This window comes from Mirounga angustirostris, unplaced genomic scaffold, assembly GCF_029215605.1.
Source record: "Mirounga angustirostris isolate CCGP_5_RB_7025 unplaced genomic scaffold, mMirAng1.0.hap1 SCAF_9, whole genome shotgun sequence".
Lineage (NCBI taxonomy): Eukaryota > Metazoa > Chordata > Mammalia > Carnivora > Phocidae > Mirounga > Mirounga angustirostris.
This window is the reverse complement of record NW_026991717.1, coordinates 52,071,822-52,094,463: the sequence shown is the minus strand read 5'-3', so window position 1 is coordinate 52,094,463 and position 22,642 is coordinate 52,071,822. Positions and strand designations below refer to the sequence as shown.

General features: G+C 39.2%; 1 protein-coding gene across 7 annotated transcripts in view; it reads right to left on the bottom strand.

The window, feature by feature from the left end:
• ATOSA (atos homolog A) overlaps positions 1-14,850 on the bottom strand; it is a 99,189-nt gene extending 84,339 nt beyond the window's left edge. For 2 of the 7 annotated variants that reach the window (XR_008508050.2, XM_064570463.1), the window contains exon 1: positions 13,451-13,567. Coding sequence is in view for 5 of the 7 variants with exons in the window: in XM_054513547.2 (XP_054369522.1) it covers positions 13,451-13,466 (16 nt within the window). In the remaining 2 variants the exon portion in view is untranslated. The other 5 variants (XM_054513547.2, XM_064570460.1, XM_064570462.1 and 2 more) reach the window with 5 other exon arrangements.
• Between the last annotated feature and the right edge of the window lie 7,792 nt (positions 14,851-22,642).

Below are 22,642 nucleotides of genomic sequence, written 5' to 3'. Positions count from 1 at the left end.
CCCTGCTTGTGTTCCCTCTCTCCCTCTGTCGCTCTCTGTCAAATAAATAAATAAAATCTTAAAAAAAAAAAAAAAAGATTTTAAGACTGCCAGGTATTCAATAATAATTCTCTGCTGGTTTATAATGAAATTAAATAATAGAAATATACTGTCAAGGGTGCCTGGCTGGCTCAGAGCAGCGTGTGACTCTTGATCTCAGGGTTGTGATTTCAAGCCCCACATGGGGTGTAGAGATTAAATAAATAAAACTAAAAAAAAAAAAAAAAAGGAATTATAATGCCAAATTATTCTTCCAAAAAGTTCTCTTTAATCAGACCAAACTACTTAATGATACCCACTATCAAGTGAATGAAGCTCAAACCCCTTAGTGTGATGACATTCAAAACCCTAATTTTCCTCATTCGTAACTCCTACAATTTGTTAGTCTACCTGCTATCCCTTGAACATCTTAATTGCTCAAATTGTCCTCTCTTTCAGTCCTCCCTGTCTCAAACTCTGTAAACTTCTACCTATCCCAAACATACCTGTCTTTTAAGTCTCAATTCAGCTGTTGTCTTGGACAAAGAGTCTTTGCCATGAAATTAATCACTCCAGCTGAAATTATTTCCTACAAACTCTGAAGGTAGACATTTTTACCATTTATTCCATTATCAAATGCCTTATGTTTGTGTAGTTATTTCATCTGATCCTCTAATAACTTTGAGAAGTGGGCATAAATATTCCCATATAGAAACAAAAACTGATACTGGAGAGTTAATTCTTAGGGTTATAAAACTAATAAATCACAGGAAAAAAAATGTATAAAATTTTCCAGTAATAATGAGTTTTATGGTACATCACAAAGATAACTAAAACTCATGCAAACATTCATTTAATAATAAATTATTTATTGAGCAGCTACTAAACGTCAGGTATCAGTCCACACATCGGGAAACATAGCAGTGAACAAACATCACTAAGTCCCTGCCCTCATGAAGCTTACATTCCTATTGGGGAGAAAAACAAAAAAGTAAATAAATAAATATAGAACATCAGATCAAGCAGTGATAAGGACTACAAAGAGGAGTAATGCAGTGTAAAGAGAAAAGAGCTGTACTTTTCCTAGGATGGTCAGGAAGGCTTCTTTGAGGTGACAACTGAGCACAAAGTCAAATGAAGGACAGGGTCATGAGATATGTATTCCAGAAGGGGACAGAAAATGCTAAGGCCCCATGATGTCAACGTGCTTGTCACTGAAGAACAACAAGATCAATGTGCCAAGAGTGCAGGGATCTTAGAATACTAAAAAAATGAGGTAGAAAGGTAGCCTGAGGCTTTAGGATTAAAAGCGTAATTCCTCCCAATTCAAATATAATTCTTTTCAATCAAAAAAAAATCTTGTAATTTCATCAATACTCATTATTCTCTTAAATCTATTTTGTCCAAGTATTTTTTAAGCTAAATAAGGAAAAATCTGCAAATATCTTAATTGTCCTATATACATGACCTAATTTTTTTCCCCAAACACCAATACTTTTACTCACTTCTACCTTTACATATGCTTACAGAATAATCTAAAACCTTTCTAAATGTTGTTCAGTATCAGGGTCTAACTCCTTTTCTGTAACAGGAAGCAATTTACTTCCTTAAAAGGCAACATGACTAAAGACAATATTGGGACAACTTAGGAAATGTGAATATAAACTATACGTTAGATATTAGCATTGTGCCAGTGTTTGATTCCTTGAGTATGATAAGTGCATTGCAGGTATATAGGAGAATGTTCTTACTTTTAGGAGGTACATGCAGTGATGTGATAGTAAATGTCTGGCTCTGGAGAGGGGGAAAAACCTGGTTTTTGACATTGCCAATTTCTATGTTGTAAATGGCCACTATAGAGGATTATAAGCAACTGACTTGAAACAGAAATGGGAAGAAATGTACACAATCAGCTTTCATGAACTGATACCAGTCGGTTCCAAGTTGAAGTACTCAGGGTTGAAGTATCATGTCTACAACTTACTCTCAAATTATGAAAACAAAAAACAAAAATGAAAACCCCCGTGTCTATTTAATTTACCCACCTGCCTATTGAGAGATAAAATGAAAGTGGTAAGATGTTCACAATTAACCAATGAAAAGGCATTTGATTAATGGTATGATTCAACTTTTCTGTGGGTTTAAATTTTTTAAAAATTAGATATAAATTACAGAGCAAGCAACGTAGGAAGTTTAAAGAACTCCTATAGCCAATTCTTTTGTAAAATGATTAAATCAGAATTTTGTGCATTAGTATCCTTTGATCAAGTACACCAAATATGACAGTTTTAACCTAAAGTTATTTTTTAAGACCACCATCTCTTAAGGAGGGCACTAGTCATGATGAGCAATGGGTGTTATACTGTAAGTGATGAATCACTAAATTCTATTCCTGAAACCACTGTTATACTATGTTAACTAGAATTTAAATAAAAATTTGGGTGGAAAAAAGCAATTTTCCAATATTAGTGATAAAATTACATATTCTTTCACGATTATAAATTTATATAGAAATAACCCACTAGAGGGCGCCTGGGTGGCTCAGATGGCTGGGCGTCTGCCTTCGGCTCAGGTCATGATCTCAGGGTCCTGGGATCCAGCCCCGCATCGGGCTCCCTGCTCCTTGGGAGCCTGCTTCTCCCTCTGCCTCTCTCTCTCTCTCTCTCTCTCTCTCTGTCTCTCATGAATAAATAAATAAAATCTTAAAAAAAAAAAAAAAGAAAGAACCCACTAGAGGTGCACCTGGGTGGCTCAGTTGGTTAAGTGTCTGATTCTTAATTTCGGCTCAGGTCATAATCTCTCTCTCCCTCTGCCCTCCACCTCCGCTCATGCTGTCTCTCTCTCTCAAAAAAAAAGAAAAGAAAAAGAAATATGAGGGGCGCCTAGGTGGCTCAGCCCTTAAGCGTCTGCCTTCGGCTCAGGTCATGATCCCAGGATCCTGGGATCAAGCCCCGCATTGGGCTCCCTGCTCTGCGGGAAGCCTGCTTCTCCCTCTCCCACTCCCCCTGCTTGTGTTCCCTCTCTCCCTCTGTCTCTCTCTGTCAAATAAATAAAATCTTCAAAAAAAAAAAAAAAAAGAAAGAAATATGATACCACTTCACAAAAGAAAATTGTTAATTTGGTTAAAAAATGTAAAAGAATTTTCTAGATGTGAAGATAAGCTTTATAAATGGCCTGATTTCAGATACTGATAACAAATTTTAATTCCATTCAAGAACATATAAGTTTGGTAAACAGGAGAATAAAAAATGGAAAATTCATATTAATTTAAAACATTAATCCCAATGAAAAATCAGTTGTGCTCCCAAAGGATAAGTTGTTTTTTAAGATTTATTTATCTAGGGGCGACTGGGTGGCTCAGTCATTAAGCCTCTGCCTTCGGCTCAGGTCATGATCCCAGGGTCCTGCTCAGTGGGGAGCCTGCTTCTCCCTCTCCCACTCCCCCTGCTTGTGTTCCTGCTCTCGCTCTCTCTCTGTCAAATAAATAAATAAAAACTTTTTTAAAAATTTATTTTTTTTTTAATTTTTTTTAAAGATTTTTAAAATTTATTTATTTGACAGAGAGAGACACAGCAAGAGAGCGAACACAAGCAGGAGGAGCGGGAGAGGGACAGGCAGGCTTCCCGTGGAGCAGGGAGCCTGATGCAGGGCTTGATCCCAGGACCCTGGGATCATGACCTGAGCCGAAGGCAGATGCTTAACAACTGAGCCACCCAGGCGCCCCTATTTATCTATTTTAGAGAGAGACAGAGCACACGAGGGGGGCGAGGGTTAGAAAGAGAGGAAGACAAGCAGACTCCCTACTAAGCGGGGAGCCCAATGTGGGGCTCAATCCCAGGACCCTGAGATCATGACTTGGGCCGAAATCAAGAGTTGGACGCCTAACTGACTGAGTCACCCAAGTGTCCCTCAAAAGGATAACTTTAAGTCCAAATAATGGTCATACTTGGAATAAATATTATTACTTATTAATAGTGTGAATTATGACTAGATTCCCAGGCTAGCCTACCAAAGGTTTTTTAACCTACAATGACCATTACTTGCAGCATCATGGAAGAAGTCTGAATTCAAAGTAGAAGGGCCATGCTCCAAGCACTAAAATCAATCCTGGGTAATATTCTGAAATGAAGAAAAAAGCAATTTGGGGCACCATCTCACCACTTAAATATTTTCAACCTCCCTCCAGTGTCCACCTCTGCTTCAATCTCTCTACCCTAACGCTGCTCTAAATGTTCACTGTGGTGTATTATCACCCAGAAATAGTTGGTGTGTTCCAATTACCTACTTTTCCTCTCACTGCATGCACATTACAGATGTGTAGTTCAATGCTAGTTTTGAGTTCCTCTAGTAGTATATTGCAGAATACAAGATTCAGAGTAACAATAAGGATCTGCTGATCTCTTATGCCTGTAATGACTAGTCTTCAAAACAGAGCATGAAAACACTCATTTCCTCAGTGCAGCTCATTCAAGCTGTGTATCCCTGGAAGTAAAACACTTAGCAATCCCTATCCTGTGCCAGACATACACTAGGTGCTGAACCATAGATTCTCAGTTCATCTCTCCCACAGTCCTTAAGGTTGATGGTGTTAGAACAAAAAGACCTTAAGTTGAGACAGGCTATGCAATTTGCTCAAGCTCATTTGGTTGGTTAAGTGCTGAAGTTAGAATTTCTATCTGTCTGACCCTAAAGCCTCAGGATTTTAACTCTTCCTGCTTTATAGCACGCTGCTAAAAAGGACTCAGTGAGCCAATTTTATACCAAAATATGGCCATCATTTTAATATTCGTTAAAAATGTTTAATTAAATATACATTTATTAATCTAAGTGAATCTCTAGTTGGTATAATTTTAGTCAGGAGACAGATAACTTTGAAAATAGTAAAAATCAGGCACAATGTGAATGGATGTTTAGTTGAGTGTCCCCAACTAAGATGCAGTTAGCTGTGCTTAGCAGCAGCTGGCCCTTTGCTCATCTACACAAATAATTATTCCCACTGGGTAAACTAGTCAACATACATAGCACTTCATAGCTTATAAAGTTCTTTGACACATCTCACCTGAAGCTCAGATGCAACACTTTGAGTCCCGGAACATTTACAGAAGAGAAAACAGGTCTGGGACTTGACCCCAGTCATAGAACTAAGTGATAGAATGGATCCTGAATTTAAACTCTAAATCCTTTGAGTCTTTTTCCTATTAACCTAAGCCTACCTCTTGTACTCAAACCTGAAGTTCTTCAACCAATTTAACCTCTCTCCCTAGAGAAATAGCCAACAGGAACAAATTCTGCATGGTGGATGGATGGCCAAGAGCTTCCAGCGAATGTTTGTGGATGGATCATTTGTTAATCAGATGTGTACAAACAGGGACCACCTACACCAAATAGCTTTTGCCTACTCCTTTGTTATTTTACAACACAGTATTTTAATTCAAAGAGATTTAATCCATTTAAAAATATAACCTTCCTTTAAGTTATAGGCAAGTGTATTTAAAATCTATTTTTTAATTGTGCATAAAGTTGTGATAATAGCCTAAGAGTCAATAATTCAAACAAATCCCTAAACTGGCAGAATTTCAGTAGGTGTGAGTACAACAGTGATTGCTGACCTCTGCTTCTACTATTTGCTCCACAAACATTGAGAAACACTAGTAATTCATTCGTTCAACGAATATATATTAAGCACCTCCCAAGCACCTACACTGAATCTACCATATATAAGGGTATCTGCTAGGAGATGGGAATACAGCTGAATAAAAGACAAGGTTCTTGGCCTTAGGGAACTTAAAATCTAGTTGTGGAGACAAACAATTAACAAAAAATGACAAAATGTGGTCAATTCTACAAAAGAAACAAGACTGCTGACATAGAACAACAAAGGGCATCTAATTTAATCAGCTAACATTAATTGCACACTTAAGACAGGGTAGTCAGAGAAAGCCTCTAAGAAAAATGACATTTAAGCCAAGATCAAAAGGAGCCATCCATTTCATATCTGGAGAGAAAGGCTTTTTAGGCAGAGGGAATAGGCCATACAAGGCCCTGAATGATTGTCAAAAACCCACAAGGTAGCTAGCAGGGATGGGCAGGGTAAACAAGGAGAAAAAAAATGCAAAAGGCCTTCTTACTGGATGAATATCTTTCATATAAAAAGGAAAATATGAGAAAACTCAACTCAGATTATTGCTAAGCATCATGAGTATTACACATCGACTACTGTCCAATATTTTGACTTTGGTACTGGCGTTGTTACCCAGTTTATCCTGTTTCAGCTTAATACAAATGTCTGATATAATGAAGGAACTATTCTGATTTTTCATCCATTTGAGCAAAGACAGAACTACTGACAAACTGACTGGTTTACATACTGAAAAAGAAGTACTGTTTCCAGGTACTACAATTTGTTTTTTTCACTACAAAAAAAAAAAAAAAATCAATATTAAGTTAAAATTCTAAGTCTGACATTACCTCAGTTTTTTTTATATTATCTCAGTTTTTTAATATCCTCAGCTTCAAATGGGAGGAAAACATTCCCATAACTAGATACAAAGTTGAGAAGACAAAAAAGTAAGTAAAATTTTCTTCATTTAATTTTTTTCTATACTTGCTCACAATGTAGAATGCTCAGGTTCCATGGGTTTGTTCACTTTTTGAAAAGGAAATCACCTTTGAAATCATGCTCCCTATATACACATTAGCCTCTGAAGTCTGCCTTCCAATTATCTTTTTTCTCATGCTTCAAAGAAATGACAGTGTTCCATCCACGGAATCATTTCCTTCTTACTAGATGACTGGCAAAAACGTGTAGACAGGGAACGTCTATGTCAATCCCATTAGTGTCTAATTTCAGAATTTATATCAAGTTATTTAACAGCTACTGATATGTCAAGACCCATCAGTGTCAATGGATGATAGACCAACAGTAACTTTTGACTTGAGATCACAGTGCGTATGCAAAATATGTACAGTTGAATTAGCCCTTTTGTCTTCCCCATCTTTCTCTAAATAACTGACTTCTTAGAGTATGTCTCATAATAACAAAAGCAGTTCAGATTTGAATGTTTACTATGTGCCAGCCATAGTTCTCAGCAACTTAAATACATATATTTAATCCTGAAAATAACCCAAAGCAAGGTACTATTACTCCCCCCATTGTAAAGATAAAGATGAGGCAGAGAAAAGTTTTCCAAGATCACAATACCTACCAGATCTATTTTGTGTTTTCTGCAAGCTAGTTTGGTCCCAGTATCTTGTGATATTTTAACATAACTCATTCCTATCCATCAGAGGATTAAGAATATATACCTGAGCCTGCTTCACATCAGGGCAAGCCCTCTTGTTAGCTGTGCGACCTTGGGTAACTTGCCAAATATCTCTGTGACTCAGTTTCATTGATCTATAAAACGGAGCTGACAAAAGCATCTACTTCCTTGGGCAACTGTGAAGACTACATGAATTATCCATGTAAACTACTGGGAATAGTGCCTGGCACATAGTATGCACAAGAGTTAGCTGTTATTATTAATATTACCACGATCACCTCCACCTGGGAATTTAATAAAAGGCTGCTCTACTTAATCTAGTCAACATTTTTCTTTTCCTCAGACATCTGTCATTTCTATTGTTTGATTTACATTGGCATTATAACAATGAACTATTTTAAGTAAATAAGCAAGGCAACTAATTCCCTTGCTATTCTTTTTTTCTAGGTCTTACCAGTTCTTTCCTTTTTCATTTGCCTAGGAAGGAATTGCTTGAGGCTAACAGGGTTGCAGTATACCCGAGGTAAGTTCTTAAACTGCTGTAATACTAAGGCTAGGGGCGCCTGGGTGGCTCAGTCGTTGGGCGTCTGCCTTCAGCTCAGGTCATGATCCTGGAGTCCTGGGATGGAGCCCTGCATCGGGTTCCCTGCTCAGCGGGAAGCCTGCTTCTCCCTCTCCCACTCCCCCTGCTTGTGTTCCCTCTCTGTCTCTCTCGCTGTCAAATAAAATCTTTTTTTTAAATTTTATTTTATTTTTATTATTTATTTGACGAGATAAATAAATAAATCAATAAATCTTTAAAAAAATAAATAAATAAAATCTTAAAAAAAAAAAAAATACTGGGCGCCTGGGTGGCTCAGTGGTTAACCGTCTGCCTTTGGCTCAGGTCATGATCCCAGGGTCCTGGGATCGAGCCCTGCATCGGGCTCTCTGCTCAGTGGGAAGCCTGCTTCTCCCTCTCCCACTCACCCTGCTTGTGTTCCCTCTTTCGCTGTGTGTGTCTCCCTCTGTCAAATAAAGAAATAAAATCCTTAAAAAAAAAAACAAAAAACAAAAAACTAAGGCTAAAGCCTAAACTTGTATTATAATAAAAAGGATGAGGGGGGAGTCTTAGTTCACTAGGCTGCTGTAACAAAATACCATAAACAAAGTGGCTTATAAACAACAGAAACTTATTTCTCACAGTTCCAGAGGCTGGGAGATCCACAATCAAGGCACCAGTAGATTCAGTCTGGTGAGAGCTGGCTTCCTCATAGATGACCATCTTTTCACCATAACTTGAGATGATAGAAGGGCTTTCTTGGGCCACTTTTATAAGGGCACTAATGCCATTCATGAGGTCTCCATCCTCATGACCTAATCACCTCTCAAAGGCTCCACCTCCTATCACCATCACTTTGTGGGGTTAGGATTTCAACACATGAATTTGGTAGGAAAGGGGGAGGAGACACAAACATTCAATCTATAACGGGGAAAAATTAAGACTACTCCTTTCAGTTTTAACTTCAGAAAACATCTAATTGTTTGGTATTTTGTTTGTGGAACAGGTTTTACACTAATAGTGTTTATTTAAGAATGATAAATGGCCTATAATATGCATTTAAATATGAATTGAAACAGTATATTTAAATTATTAATTTATTGATGATTTACTAGATTTTATAGGTCTTAGTCTTTTGTAATTGTTGATAAGCTCAGATAACCTTAGAATTGTCTAGTGAAAAAACTGTTTCTAACCAAAGCATAAAGCATAGCAAGCGAACATTTTTTAATTAAAAAGATTTTTTATTCTACTAAGATTTTCATACAATACGAAAAATTTAGGACTTCAGAAATACCACACATATATAACACAAGTAATTATTAAACATTAAAACATAAAATATTTTAACTGTTTCTATGTAAAAGCCATGCTTTAGACTTCTAATACTGGGCATTCAATATCTATCTAGGACTAGGTCCAAACTTTGCATCCTTGGGTATAAGGTAGAGTAGTAACATTGTTGACCTCCCAGCTGCCCAGCTCTGGTCAGCAGTTAATGCATTTAATATATTTAAAAATCTATTCCCGGGAAACTTAGTCCACCCATTCCACCCCCTACATTTTAAGCTATAATTATAATAACAAATGAAGTATAAAAAAATTATACATATATGTGAAGCATCCTTTCATAGCTTTTATGTTTTCTCAGATGACTACATATTAAAAGCCGATTAAATCTGCTTGAGCCTTAGCAGATTGAACACTATGAATACTAAACAGAACAAAATATGAGGTTATTGCACATCTGATTATTTTTCCTCTGTTGAACATTATTTTGTAACTGGCCAACCATTAAGCATCTAAAATGTCTTAACATGATAAAAGGTACCATTTATTTGAAACCTACTATGTCCTAACCATGGTCATATTTCATTCTAACGACTATAAGTTAGGCTTATTCCCACTGTACACAGAACCTGAGACTCTCAGGGATTAAATAAATAGATGAAGATTACCTAGCTAGCAAGTAATGGAACAAGGAACAAACGTAGGTCTGATGTGTTAATGATATCATCAAAGACTCATCTTTGGCTGCACTGCCCAAGTAATGTTATGTAACTACTTAAAAATTAAAAAAAAATTTTTTTAGGGGAGCCTAGGTGGCTCATCGGTTAAACATCCGACTCTTTTTTTTTTTTATTTTTTTTTTATTTTTATTATTTTTTAAAGATTTTATTTATCTATTTGAAACAGAGAGAATGAGAGACAGAGAGCATAAGAGGGAGGAGGGTCAGAGGGAGAAGCAGACTCCCCGCCGAGCAGGGAGCCCGATGCAGGACTCGATCCCGGGACTCCAGGATCATGACCTGAGCCGAAGGCAGTCGCCCAACCAACTGAGCCACCCAGGCGCCCAAACATCCGACTCTTGATTTTGGCTCTGGTCATGATCTCAGGGTTGTGAGATCCAGCCCCTACTGGGGCTTGGTGCTGTGCGTGGAGCCTGTTTCTGTTTAAGATTCTCTCTCCCTCTCTCTCTTCCCCTCCCTCCCCAATTTTTTTTTTTTTTACCTCAGACTATGGTAAAATACTATAACTACTGTGAAATGTAGCTATTATCCTATACAGTAATGTCTTAGTTATCTGAAAGTACAGTAGCTCTCCTAAGGGAAAGCTCTCACTTTCCCTTAATCAGTTAGCAAGATCCACCAATGCTTTCCCTAGCCTCCATAAAGCAAACTGGCAGACCATAGCAGCGAATAGGGCACTTTCCAGTTGTCTGCACATTTCTATTTCTTCTAGTTGAGTTGTATGCTTAACTAGAATTTGGTGTTTGTTCTCAAAAGTTGTTTATGCCACCCTATTTATAATAACTAATTTATTTAAATATTATACAAACCAATGAAATGAGTGCAAAAAAGTTATTTCTGTGAAAACTGCTGAATGCTTTGGAAAGAACATATTTGATGAATATATATTCCTTCTTCCTCCAAAACAATTTCCTGTTGACTTCTGTGTACACAAGACACATGTAAGAGTCTGTGAAACATTAATAAATTTTAAAATGTTTTTAAGTGTAAAAGATACATCCTCAGATTGCTCTGCAAAGTCTTATTCTACTTTTAAGAAATCAAAACTAGAAATCTCAGGGGAAGGTGGGGGGGGGAGACTAGAAATCTTAGGTGTATATTATTGGTGTGATTTATACAAGAAAGATCATATGTAACTTTGAGAAACAGACCCCATTTTACCCCCCAAAAGAACCTTGAGCATAGATAAAAAGATGGGTGAAATAATTAAAGCTGTTATTTTTATGGTTCCTCACTTAAACCGACCTTTTAAACTAGTCAACCAACTACTTATTTAGAAACTCTCTGAAGCTCAGCTGTATCCCGCTAAGCAAATATCTCAGTCTCTCTCTACACTAGAATTCATACACTTTACTCAGATTCTGAAAGAAATCTGAAGGGTTCTCCTATTTACTCTTATTTTATAGAGAATTCAGTGTTAAGTATGGTTACTGAGTTTTCTAGCCCAGAGACTAAAAGCAGTGAAATTAAAAGGAGGCAAGAATAAACATTTTAACAACAAAGACTGTTGATAGCATGAGAATTTAAAAATCAGATCTTACCAAAAAAAAAAAAACAAAACAGGCTGAAGTGATTTAAGCTAGAGGCAAAAAAAACAACAACAACAACAAAAAACCCCTCAAATTTAAATAGCTCTATTGGGCATTTCTAGCCCTATTTTAGAGGTCTGTCCACATATCATGATTACAATGGAAAATATATTTTTGGCATTTAAAGAGTAAAGTTTTAATTATACAGAAAACTCACAGTTTCTTAGACACCAATGTAGAAAAAAGTGAAATATTACTGTCATCTAGCTAAGTATTGCCCATCATTATGCCTTTCCAACTGCAGGTCAAGAAATCAATTCAGTGGGTTGTGACAGCAAATTTTAAAAATAGAAAGTAGAACAGAAAATACAAGACCACACTCACATAGTGTGAAAAGCTTATTTCTGCTTATCTGTACTATTTTGCAAAATAAAAGATACTACTTTAAGGCCATGGGCCTGAAGACCCATATTATTATTATGAAATATAGTCTCAATACTAAAGTTGCAAATCTTTACATCATAATGCTAAGGAAAGCTACAATTTTCAAGAGAAAAAAGTCACTTCTTTGAGTCTTAATAAATGTATATTTTTCCTAGTAATCAGTATGTACGTGTATATATACTACATAGTATATACCACAGTGTGTGTGTGTGTGTATACACACAGATATATACAGATATGTTATATATGTTTTATATACATATATATATATATATATAAACATTTTATTGTTTGGTACTAGTTTGGGCTAAAATAGAGATGTATGCAAATATTATTTTTTAAGCTGTTTACAACCTTAAAGCAAATTTTAACAACAACAACAAAATCCAAAACAAATAGCAACTTTGATTTTATTTGCTTGTTTATTCTGACATGCAATTACTGATCTTGGGGCCATTTTTCCAAAGTCACAACTTTCCAAAAGTCTCAACTTGGCATTCTACACAAGCAACCTCCTTAGTAACAATACACTTGATAGTATTTCATGCATACATAGCTGATTTTAAGAAACAGCCAAACACTTAAAACTAATTTAAACCACTAATGTAAGTATGGCTTTCTCCACTTCTTTCTAGTGTGTTTTATTTTTTTTTTTTAATTTTTTTCCCTAGTGTGTTTTAAAAGACACTATTACCAAAGACATATTTTAACCAGAAAAGAAAATTTGTCTTTTAATACACTTTGAAAAAAATATGGACATAACAACCAGTTTATTACATATCTTTTTAAAAATGAGCATTTAATTCATAGGAGGCTAAATTAACATTTCTAATCTTAAAGGCTTAACTCTTGTCATTTAGTCCAGCTCCCTACCAAATACAATAATCCTCTTCCAACAGTGTTGCTTAGTATCAAACCCCCATCTGACCAAAAAGCCTTCACTCCTAACTACTACTATATTAATAACCTTCTCAACTTGGTCCTTGCCATTAATCAAACGAAGATTGATAGTTTTTAATTCCTTTGAAGTCCTTGAAAAACACAGAGTATATGTCATTCTCATAAATCCAGAAAATACAGGTTTAGAAAGGAAATGACCCATTTACTTATACTGATATTTAAATAAGCCCCTGGAGTACTTTGCAAACTTTTAGAGTTTGCCTAAAGCACAAAAATCAGCTAGTAAAAGCAATAATCATAATAAAATACTTGTCAACTCAACCTTAAATTTTCTCAATTTATCAGGTTCAAATTCTCAAGGGTGAAAACGTTTTTAAACTTTAAAGCTGAAGTTAGATTGACTTTACCTAAAAATGAGTATTGTAAATCTAAAATGATGCCAACTACTGTGGCAACAGATACAAATGCCCTTCCTGATAATCTCATTTTGAGTTACACTAGAGTATCTCTTGAAACTACTACTTTACACTTCTGAAGAATATATCCTCCCATCTAGATCCTAACTTTCCTTCCACATGCCCTTCTCTATCTCACCAGCTGGAACCTGTAACAGAAACAAGCAGTCATATGTAATGGATAAATAATTGATCCTGCTACAAAATTAGGTTAACACTTATAAAATGGGGCACAGGGAAAAAAAAAAAAAATCCTACTTAAGTCATTTACCTCGGTCTGGCTTCATTTTCACATCCAGTTTCCACCCAGCGTGCTGTAAAGTACACTTGGGGGCTCCTTCAACAGGCTTGCCGCTGATTCTGCGGGTACTGCTCCGTTTTCAAAATGCTAAAAAGGACCAAAATAAAATTAATCTAGTCCTGCTCCGACACCCGGATCTTGCAAGAAACCTCCTGTTAACAGGCCTCTTCCCGGCACTAACTACGATGACAGCACCATCGGCAGCTCTGAAAAAAGCAAAACTCTGTGCACCGCCTCCCCCATCTCCTCGGGCCCCAGCACCCCTCTTCCCCGCCCGTGTGCTCTCCAGGCCAAAGTGTCCTTCCTTGACACAGCGTCTCTGAACCAAAGAAAGATCTATTTATAACCTGGACGTACAGGCAAGGAAGAAAAAAAAAAAAAGGTTCAAGCAACACAAGCTAACTAACCCCTTCGTAAAAAACGCCGCTGGGAACCGTGGCACCTCCGCAGGGGCTGGTATAGAAATTCTCCGTCCTGCCGCCTGGGCGCAGGAAACTCCTCAAGACCCCAGCGCCGCGCCAGGAGCTCCGCCCGCCCCGCAGGGCCTCACCTGTGTAATTACCCTCTGGCTAGCCTTCCTGTGGCAACCGCGGCCAAGTTTACACGATAAAAGGGTCGAGAGAAACGCGAGTCCTCTCCTCGAGCCCAGCCCCCCAGCCCCAAACGAACTCTACTGGGCTGTCCTGGGTCGCCCCCCGGCCAAGCCCCCAGCCCTGCGCGGCCAGGCCTGAGGTCGGCCCCGGGAGCGGTGTTTACAGCTGGGCGCTCGCCCCTGCCCGGCGCAGCCTGCCCTCCGCCGGCCCCTTCCGTCCCTCCACGGCCCCGGATTTCCTTCAGCCCCGGCGCACCGAGCGCAGCGCCTGCCCCTCTCCCCGCCGGAGAGTTGTTTTCATGGCTCCCCCCACCGACCTCTGCTGACTAACTCGCTCTCCTCTCCCGTCCCAAACCCTCCTCCTGTCGGCACTTCTCTCCGCCGCTCGCCCAGCAGCTCACATCACACTCCCACCTCAGACCCGAGGCTCCGGGAGGCGCAGGGCCGGCAAGAGCGGAGGGTGGCGCGCAGCGGCCCCCGGGGCTGCGTCAGAGGACCATGGGGGCCCGAGACCGCAAGCCCGACGCGGCGCCCCGGCGCCCCTGTGGCCATCCACCCCCGCCTCAGCCGCCGCCTCGCTCCGCTCCCAGCGCTCAGCCCGTCCCCCTGCCCGACTCGCACCCGAGCCCCGCGGCCCCCGGGCTTCGCCCGCCCGTCGCCCCGGCCGGCCCGCTTGCCCCACGCCTCTGCCAGCTCCTCGCCCGCCCGCTGTCTCTAGCTCCGGCGCCCCAGCTCCCGATCCCCCTCGCTCGCCCAGTTCTTTCTCTGCTGTTTGCCCTGTCAAAACACTGCCCGGGTCACGTGTCCCAACAACAGCCAACCCAGCGCTCGTCACTTCCGCCCCGGCGGCCTCCGCGGCGGGCGCCCGGTTGTTATGGTAACGCTCCTCACGCCCCGGGGCCCTAGCCCCGGGGCCTGGGTTTCGGTGCAGGTGCCGGGCCGCTGCAAGAGCGGGGGCGCGGAAATGGCAGCTGCGAGGGGCCGGCGGAGGCCGGGAGGCTGGAGAGGCTGCGCGGCCCTGCCCGCGCTGAGAAGAGCCGGCTGCTGGGCGCCTGGGACCGGGGCTCGGAGCTGCGCTATTAGAGCACAGGGTAACTGGGGAGATGTCATCCAGGGCCTGCCCCAGACGTGAAGGATAATTATAGTCTCCTCCTCCTCCACTTGGGATGTTGGCTCTGGGTTGTGGCCGAGCCCGAGTGGATTGCAGCACATGGTGGAACCCGGGTCTAAGGTGGTAGGGACAGAAGAGTGGGCAGCCGTGCGCGTCAAGGAGTGAGGAGTTCAGGAACGAGAAGCCCCTCTCACCCTAGATTTCCCCAAATCACTAGAGATCTTAGTAGGATTCAGAACCCAAGCTCCTGAGATACTCCTTTAGCTGTGCTAAAAATAACTTTTACAACATCTAAAACACTGACTCATGGCGGAGGACACTTTTGACACCGTGTTATTGTTGAGGAGCTGTAATTTTGTTGTCCTGTAACAATGTGACGTGATGACATTTCGTGTTGTGATGTCGTGTCATCACTTAAGCACAAACAGATGACAAGGATCTGCTGTAATTAAAAAAAAACAGTCCTAACAAGGCTGAAGCTATTAGCTACTCAGTTTATAGACAGAGTACGTATGGGGTTGTGAGCTTAAAACAGAGACAAAGAGAAGTACAAAATTTGCAATGCTCTTTGGTTTCATCTGAAAAAGTTTTGTTTTTTTTTTTAGAAATAATTTTGCATACGAGAATCAAAACAGGAAAGTATTAGGGTAAGTCTGAAGGTGATTTGCGTTAGTCTTTGTACTCTTCTGTGGTTTCCAAAGCCCTACAGTATGACTTTTACATCAGAAAAGTTTTTTCTAAAGTACAAGATTGGAAATTGCATTTTTTTGCCATCTATCAGATACAAGAAATTTTAATTATGAAAAATACTAATTTTCTAGAGGTTTTGATATGTACAGTAAAATTACATTGGCAACTGCAGTGATTAAATTTAAGACTGTATCTAACCCAAACAGGGCAGAACATTCAGGAGGGTAACATTTCATTTTCAGGGAAATGTCCTGGTATCATGAAGGTGAAACTTCTGACAAATGGCAACAGTTCCATAATCTATGTAATTGCTACAAATGTTAACTTCCCATGGATCTGACTTTGATATTATTGAATACTGTATTATGTAGTTTCCTTTATGAAATTTTACTTGTTGTACAATCACTTCTCAATTAACCTTGGTAATGGGAGACAGAAAGAACACTTCCAGATAATCCAAAATCCTAAATTTAGCACAACAGCTGGGACCAGATAACAGCTATTGTAAAAGGCTTAGTGGGTGAACAGATCTGGGAGCTAGATCTGTCATTTAGCTCCTCTTCCTCTGCCTAAATGGCAAAAAGTATAAAGACCAGAAAAATGTTGAGAGCAGAAGCCGAGAATATTGGATAATATGGAACACAAAGAAGAGTCATTTTAAATAATTAAGTTTTAATAACACATGGATAAATGATGATGCCTGAACATTTGTTAGACTAGCTTTTTATTAGGAATCTTAAATCTGTTTAATAATTGGAGATCATTATGGCAAAGGAAAGAGTACTTAAAAGAGGTATTTTTTACCCATTCATTATTCCAGTTGTTTCATTCACTTAGCACACACTTACTGAGCACTCACTATTTGGTAGGCATACGCTAGTCTCAGAATACAAGGTGATGAGAAACAGGGTCACTTCTCTTACAGAGCTCGAAGTCCTGACTACTATAGTTGCATAGCTTTGGTCAAGTCACATTCTCTAGCCTTCTTTCACCTATAAAAATGAAGTGTTTTGACTCTCACAAAAGCTAATTCCTTTCCTTTCTAATTCTAAAACGATTCTATAATTGCATAAAACATATCCAGAGTGGGCTGGAAATAAGGACCTTCCCACAATGGCAACTCTAAGTGTTGGTGATAAATGTGTTTGCACTTTGGGGCACCCAAGCAAAACAAACATCACTGGTTCCTACTTGGTGAGGGGTTAAGGGTTGGTGAGGCAAGGAAGTCAAAATAGCTGACAGGAACCTTATCCTTTTTCCATCTGATTTGCTCTCCATTTTGCTTTCCCCTAGTGTTCCAAAGACTTATAATTAACCTCAAAAAAGTTAATTCATTTTCATCAAGGACGTAATCCCCTCACCTTTTACAGGTTTTGCTGAAATAGGCAGTATATAACAAAATTGTGTTATTTAATGGAGGTCTCTCTAAGTTCTTTTACTGGCTGAGGTGTTGAGGATAACTGGTTTGCTCACTTTATTAACACAAGGCTGTTACTGTTACCAAGGTCATGGAACCAGTCCTGGCTACCAGACTTAGCTCCACCAAAGTAGAGATGGGTACCCTTTTCTTCTTCTATCTCTAGCACCAAGCACAGAGTAGGAGTTCAATACATGTCAAACTTTATATTGACCAATAAAGTTTTCTTGTACATATCCATAAACTGTACCCCTAATACTGATTGGCATTTTATCCCTAGTGGCTTAAAGCTAGAGAGTTGGGAAATCAGTGGGTGGCAAAAACTTCATATGTGAAGGATACGTTTTCATTGTCCTTGTGGTATTGTCTCATAATAGTAGGAACATGTTGTGGGTTGAACTGCGCCCCCCAAAATATTATGTTGAATTCCTAATCCCTGTACTTGTGAATGCGACCTTATTTGGAAATAGGATCTTTGCAGATGTAATCAAGTTAAGATGAAGCCATATTGGATTGAGGTGGGCCCCTAAATCCAACTAGTTTCCTTGTAAAGTGAGAGCGATTTGAAGACAGAGGAGACACAGGGAAGACGGTCATGTGACAAACAGGGACTGGAACGATGCAGCTGCAAGCCAAAAGAATGCAAAAGATTGCCAGGAGCCATCAGAATCTAGTAAGAGGCAAGGAAGGATTTTTCCCAGAGACTTCATGGGGAGCATGGCCCTGCCAATACCTTGATTTCACCCTTTTCACTTTCAGAACTGTGAGAGAATAAATTTCATTTGTTTTAAGCCACTCAAGTTTGTTGTATTTTGTTACTGTAGCCTTAGGAAACTAATATAGTACTCTAGCAAAGAATATTGCCATAATTTTTTCTTGGCCTCTAAGTTGTATTGCTGATATTGCAAATGTTCTGAAGTTCCAGGCTCTGAATGATCACCTAAACATGGAGATCTTTAATTCTGTAAAAACTACAGTAAATCAATTGCAAATGTGAAGGAAATTGCTCAAGTATCCCAAAAGAACAACTTTGTGACCTACAGCTAAAGGATGATTATGAATATGTGGTTGAGAATCATCACATGAAATACACTATTTTAAATATGGTGCTTGGTAAATCTGTTTCATCATATTTTCATCAAGTTGATTTTCATCAAGTTTTTCATCAAGTTTTGTGGAAATAAAGAACAGTAGAATTAAATGTGTCAATAAAGCTAGTCTTGCATAGGGAGTAAAAATAAATAAATAAGAATTTGTGTACTTTTAGTTCTTGAAGCAACAAGAAGAAAGGCAAGCTATCTTTTCCAAGGCTAACTTGCTTCCAGTGATTCATTAAATTCACTGCAGTTCATTTGTTTCTAAGGGAGAAAGATTGGGGAGTTGTTGCTAAGGTACTGTTTACTAGAAACAATCCTTTACCTTCCCTTAACTCGGTTGGCTGGTCTTTTTTTTCCTTTTTTCCTGAGGCTCCTGTTTGTCTACCTTCTATAACCACAGGTATAAGAAAATGAAAAGTGATTCTTTCTGGTTCCTATCTTCAGAAGTGACTACAGTACTTACAAATACAAAAGCTAAACGTCAAGTCATGGAAACCCTTATCAGATTTGCTGAGTTGCTAGAGGTCTCTGAGTCATCAAGATTTAAGATCTTTTCAAAAGTTAATAATTGTTCATGTTTGTGACAGTAACTGTGCTCAGCACTTCACATATACATTTGATCCTGATGCCACCTTCTTATCTTGTGGATTAGGAAATTGAGGCTTAGAGGGATAACTTTCCCAAGGCTATAGTTAATAAGTGGAAGGAGTCTGCTTCCTTGATGGCCTCATCTAATGTCTGTAATATTATGAATAGGTTAAATTATTCCAAAATTTTCAAGTGGGGAAAACTAAGGCTCAGAAACATTGAAAATGGTTGCACATTTTATTTTTTTGGTTGCACATTTTAGACTGTAAATTGGTTTATATAGACTTGGGCTTATTGCTTTGAGATACAAGTTCCACATAGAATGGTTCTGGTTGTTTTATTATATATAAACTCCAGGGACACCTGGGTGGCTCAGTTGGTTAAGGGTCTGCCCTTGACTCAGGTCAGGATCCCAGGACCCTGGGATCAAGTCCCACACCAGGCTCCTTGCTCAGCAGGGAGCCTGCTTCTCCCTCTGCCTCTGCTGCTCCCCCTGCTTACGTGTGGTTGCATGTGCGCACTCTGACAAATAATAAAATCTTAAAAAAATTTTTTTAATGAATAAACAAACAAACTCCAAAGAGCAAATAGCCACACAGTTAATAACAGTAGCTAACATTTCTTGAACACTTAGGTGGTAAGTACTATTCTGAATGCTTTATTGGGATTAGTTTGTTTAATCCTCACAACATCTCTGTGAAATATTACTATACCTATTTTATAATTAAACAGGAAAAGGGAAGTTAAATAACATGCCCAAGGTCAAGCAATTAGGTCAAGGTCAAAAATGTCAGACCAGGATTCACACTCAAGAAGCATGACTTTGGAGCATAAGTTCTTAATCACTACCTCCTATTGGTCACGTTTAGTTTGGTTTTCCACCCAAACCCTGTCCTTTCCTGCCTCTGGGCTTTTGCCATGTCCCCCAGCAAGGATCCCTCCCCAATCCTATACCTTTCTGGATGTTCAGGGCCCAAAGTCTTACCATGTGTTCTAGAGCCACACTCCAATCTTTTCCCTGAGCACATATTTATGACCTTAAAACTGCCTATTCATTTTATCTTTTTAAAAAATATATTTTATTTATTTACTTGTGAGAGAGAGAGAGATCATGAGCAGGGGGAAGGGGTAGAGGGAGAAACAGGCTCCTTGCTGAGCAGGGAGCCCAATGTGGGACTCGATCCCAGGACCCCAAAATCACGACAGCCAAAAGCAGACGCTTAACTGAGTGAGCCACCCAGGTGCCCCTCATTTTATCTTTTTAAAGGGCAGAGATGAACTGTGACCTCAAGTTCCTCTGTAGTTCTTGAGTGGCACCAGACTCAGCACAAAGATTTAAATATTGAAGAAGACCTAAAACTATCACTGTTCTCCAGAACTGTTCCAGCCAATCAGTAGCCACTAGTCATATGTGACCACTGAGCCCTTGAAATGTGCCTCATGAAAATGAAAAACTGAATGTTTAATTTTAATTAATTTAAATTCAATAATGGGCTCTTGGTTTCATTATTCGAAAATGAGGTATGTTTGGAACAACTTGGAACAACAATGTTGGTATGTGAATCTACTTTTTCCAACTGCAAATTTTAGGAAATCTAAATATAGACCAATTATTTCTAACAAAAACGCAGCACCCAAACTGAAATGTGCTGTAAGTGTAACACATACACCAGATTTCAAAGACAGTAAAAAAAAAATATAAACCATCTCTATTAATACTTTTAAGGTATTGATTTCATATTGAAATGATCATGTTTTAGATATGATCATATTTAGATATTTTTAATTTTTTTTTAATTTTTATTTATTTGACAGAGAGAGACACACACACACACACAGTGAGAGAGGGAACACAAGCAGGGGGAGTAGGAGAGGGAGAAGCAGACTTCCCGCTGAGCAGAGAGCCCGATGTGGGGCTTGATCCCAGGATCCTGGAACCATGACCCGAGCCGAAGGCAGATGCCCAATGACTGAGCCACCCAGGCGCCCCTAGATATTTTTAAATTTTAAAAAATATACTGGACAATGTAAAGTTACATATGTAGTTTACATAATATTTCTTTTTCTTCTTTTTTTTGGTTTGTGTTTTAGATTTATTTTATTTTATTTTTTATTATTTTTTTATTATTATATTAATCACCATACATCATTAGTTTTTGATGAAGTGTTCCATGATTCATTGTTGCGTATGACACCCAGTGCTCCATTCAGTACATGCCCTCTTTAATACTCATCACCAGGCTAACCCATCCCCCCACCCCCATAATATTTCTATTAGACAGGATTGCTTTAGGATTTGGTGGCTTGGCAACAACAACACAAAAGACATTGGAAAATCAGTTGTTCTCCTCAACCAAGAGAGGCCTTTGAGCAATGCAAATTTTGAGATAAGGGAACTTGCCCCTTGTTCTTGTCCTATCAAAAGTTCCATGCATCCTAATGGGACTGGAGTCCACCACAACATGGTGAGAGTGCACCTTAAATTTGGTGAGCATAGCAGTGTAGGACTCTTCAAAACACACGTTTGACTCAGTAGTTTTCACAGCAGTTACTTTCCTTCATGCCTGTTAGAGGATCACACAGAGAACTACCTTATCCCCAACAGTGTAAGCTATTTTGAGAAGTAGTGATGGGTAAACTTCACTAAACAGTAAAACTTTCCATGAGCTGGTAGAGCCATTAGGTCTGTTATAAATCAAATGACTGGTCCTTTACATCTTCTCATCAGAATATATTAGTTCATTGCAGTATTTTTAGATTTGAGAGAGAGAGTGTGGCAGCAGGGACAGAGGGAGAGAATCTTCAAGAAGACTCCCTGCTGAGTGCAGAACCAGACACAGGGCTCCATCCCACCCCCCTGAGATCATGCCCCCAGCCAAAACCAAGAGTCAACCACTCAACTGACTGAGTCACCCAGGCGCCCCCTCAGTTCATTGCATTCTAAGGAGAATTGTACCATATTGCTTTTCATGGGAAAAAAAGGGGGGGGGGGAGGACACCTGGGTGGCTCAGTCGGTTAAGTGTCTGCCTTTGGCTTGGGTCACAATCCCAGGGTTCTGGGATGGAGCCCCGCATTGGGCTCCCTGCTCAGTGGGGAGTCTAGTCTGCTTCTCCCTCTACCCCTTCCCCCCACTCATAATCTCTCTCTCTCTCAAATAAGTAAATAAAATCTAAAAAAAGAAAGGCCCCATACTATTTGACTTGAAAAGTAGATGTAAACAACAACAGTAATCTCCATTTCAAAATGTGCATGGTAAATTAAATGATCAGATATTTCAGGAAAAAAATTTGGAAGCAGAGTTTTATCCTTCAAAAAAGTTTGTAAGAAAAATCTTTTCTTAGTTTGTATCATCATCTTCGGTTTTTAAAAAACAAAAGGTTTGTAAGACTGCACAAAAATGATGCAGAAAATCCCAGCTTTTTACAAATGAGAAAACACATAATTGAAACTAAATTCTTCACATAAACTGGATAGAGCATGATAGAGTAATCTGTTATGTATTTTTAATAAATCAAACTTTTGCTGCTTCTATCAGAACCCAAAAGCTCAGTTCAGCATAAAGAGAATTCTACTAGTTTTCCTTTCCTTTTACAAGCATAAAGAGAATTCTAGAAGTAGTTCCTTTATTTGCCTGTGGTGTATATTTCAATAATTCCATACTGCCAT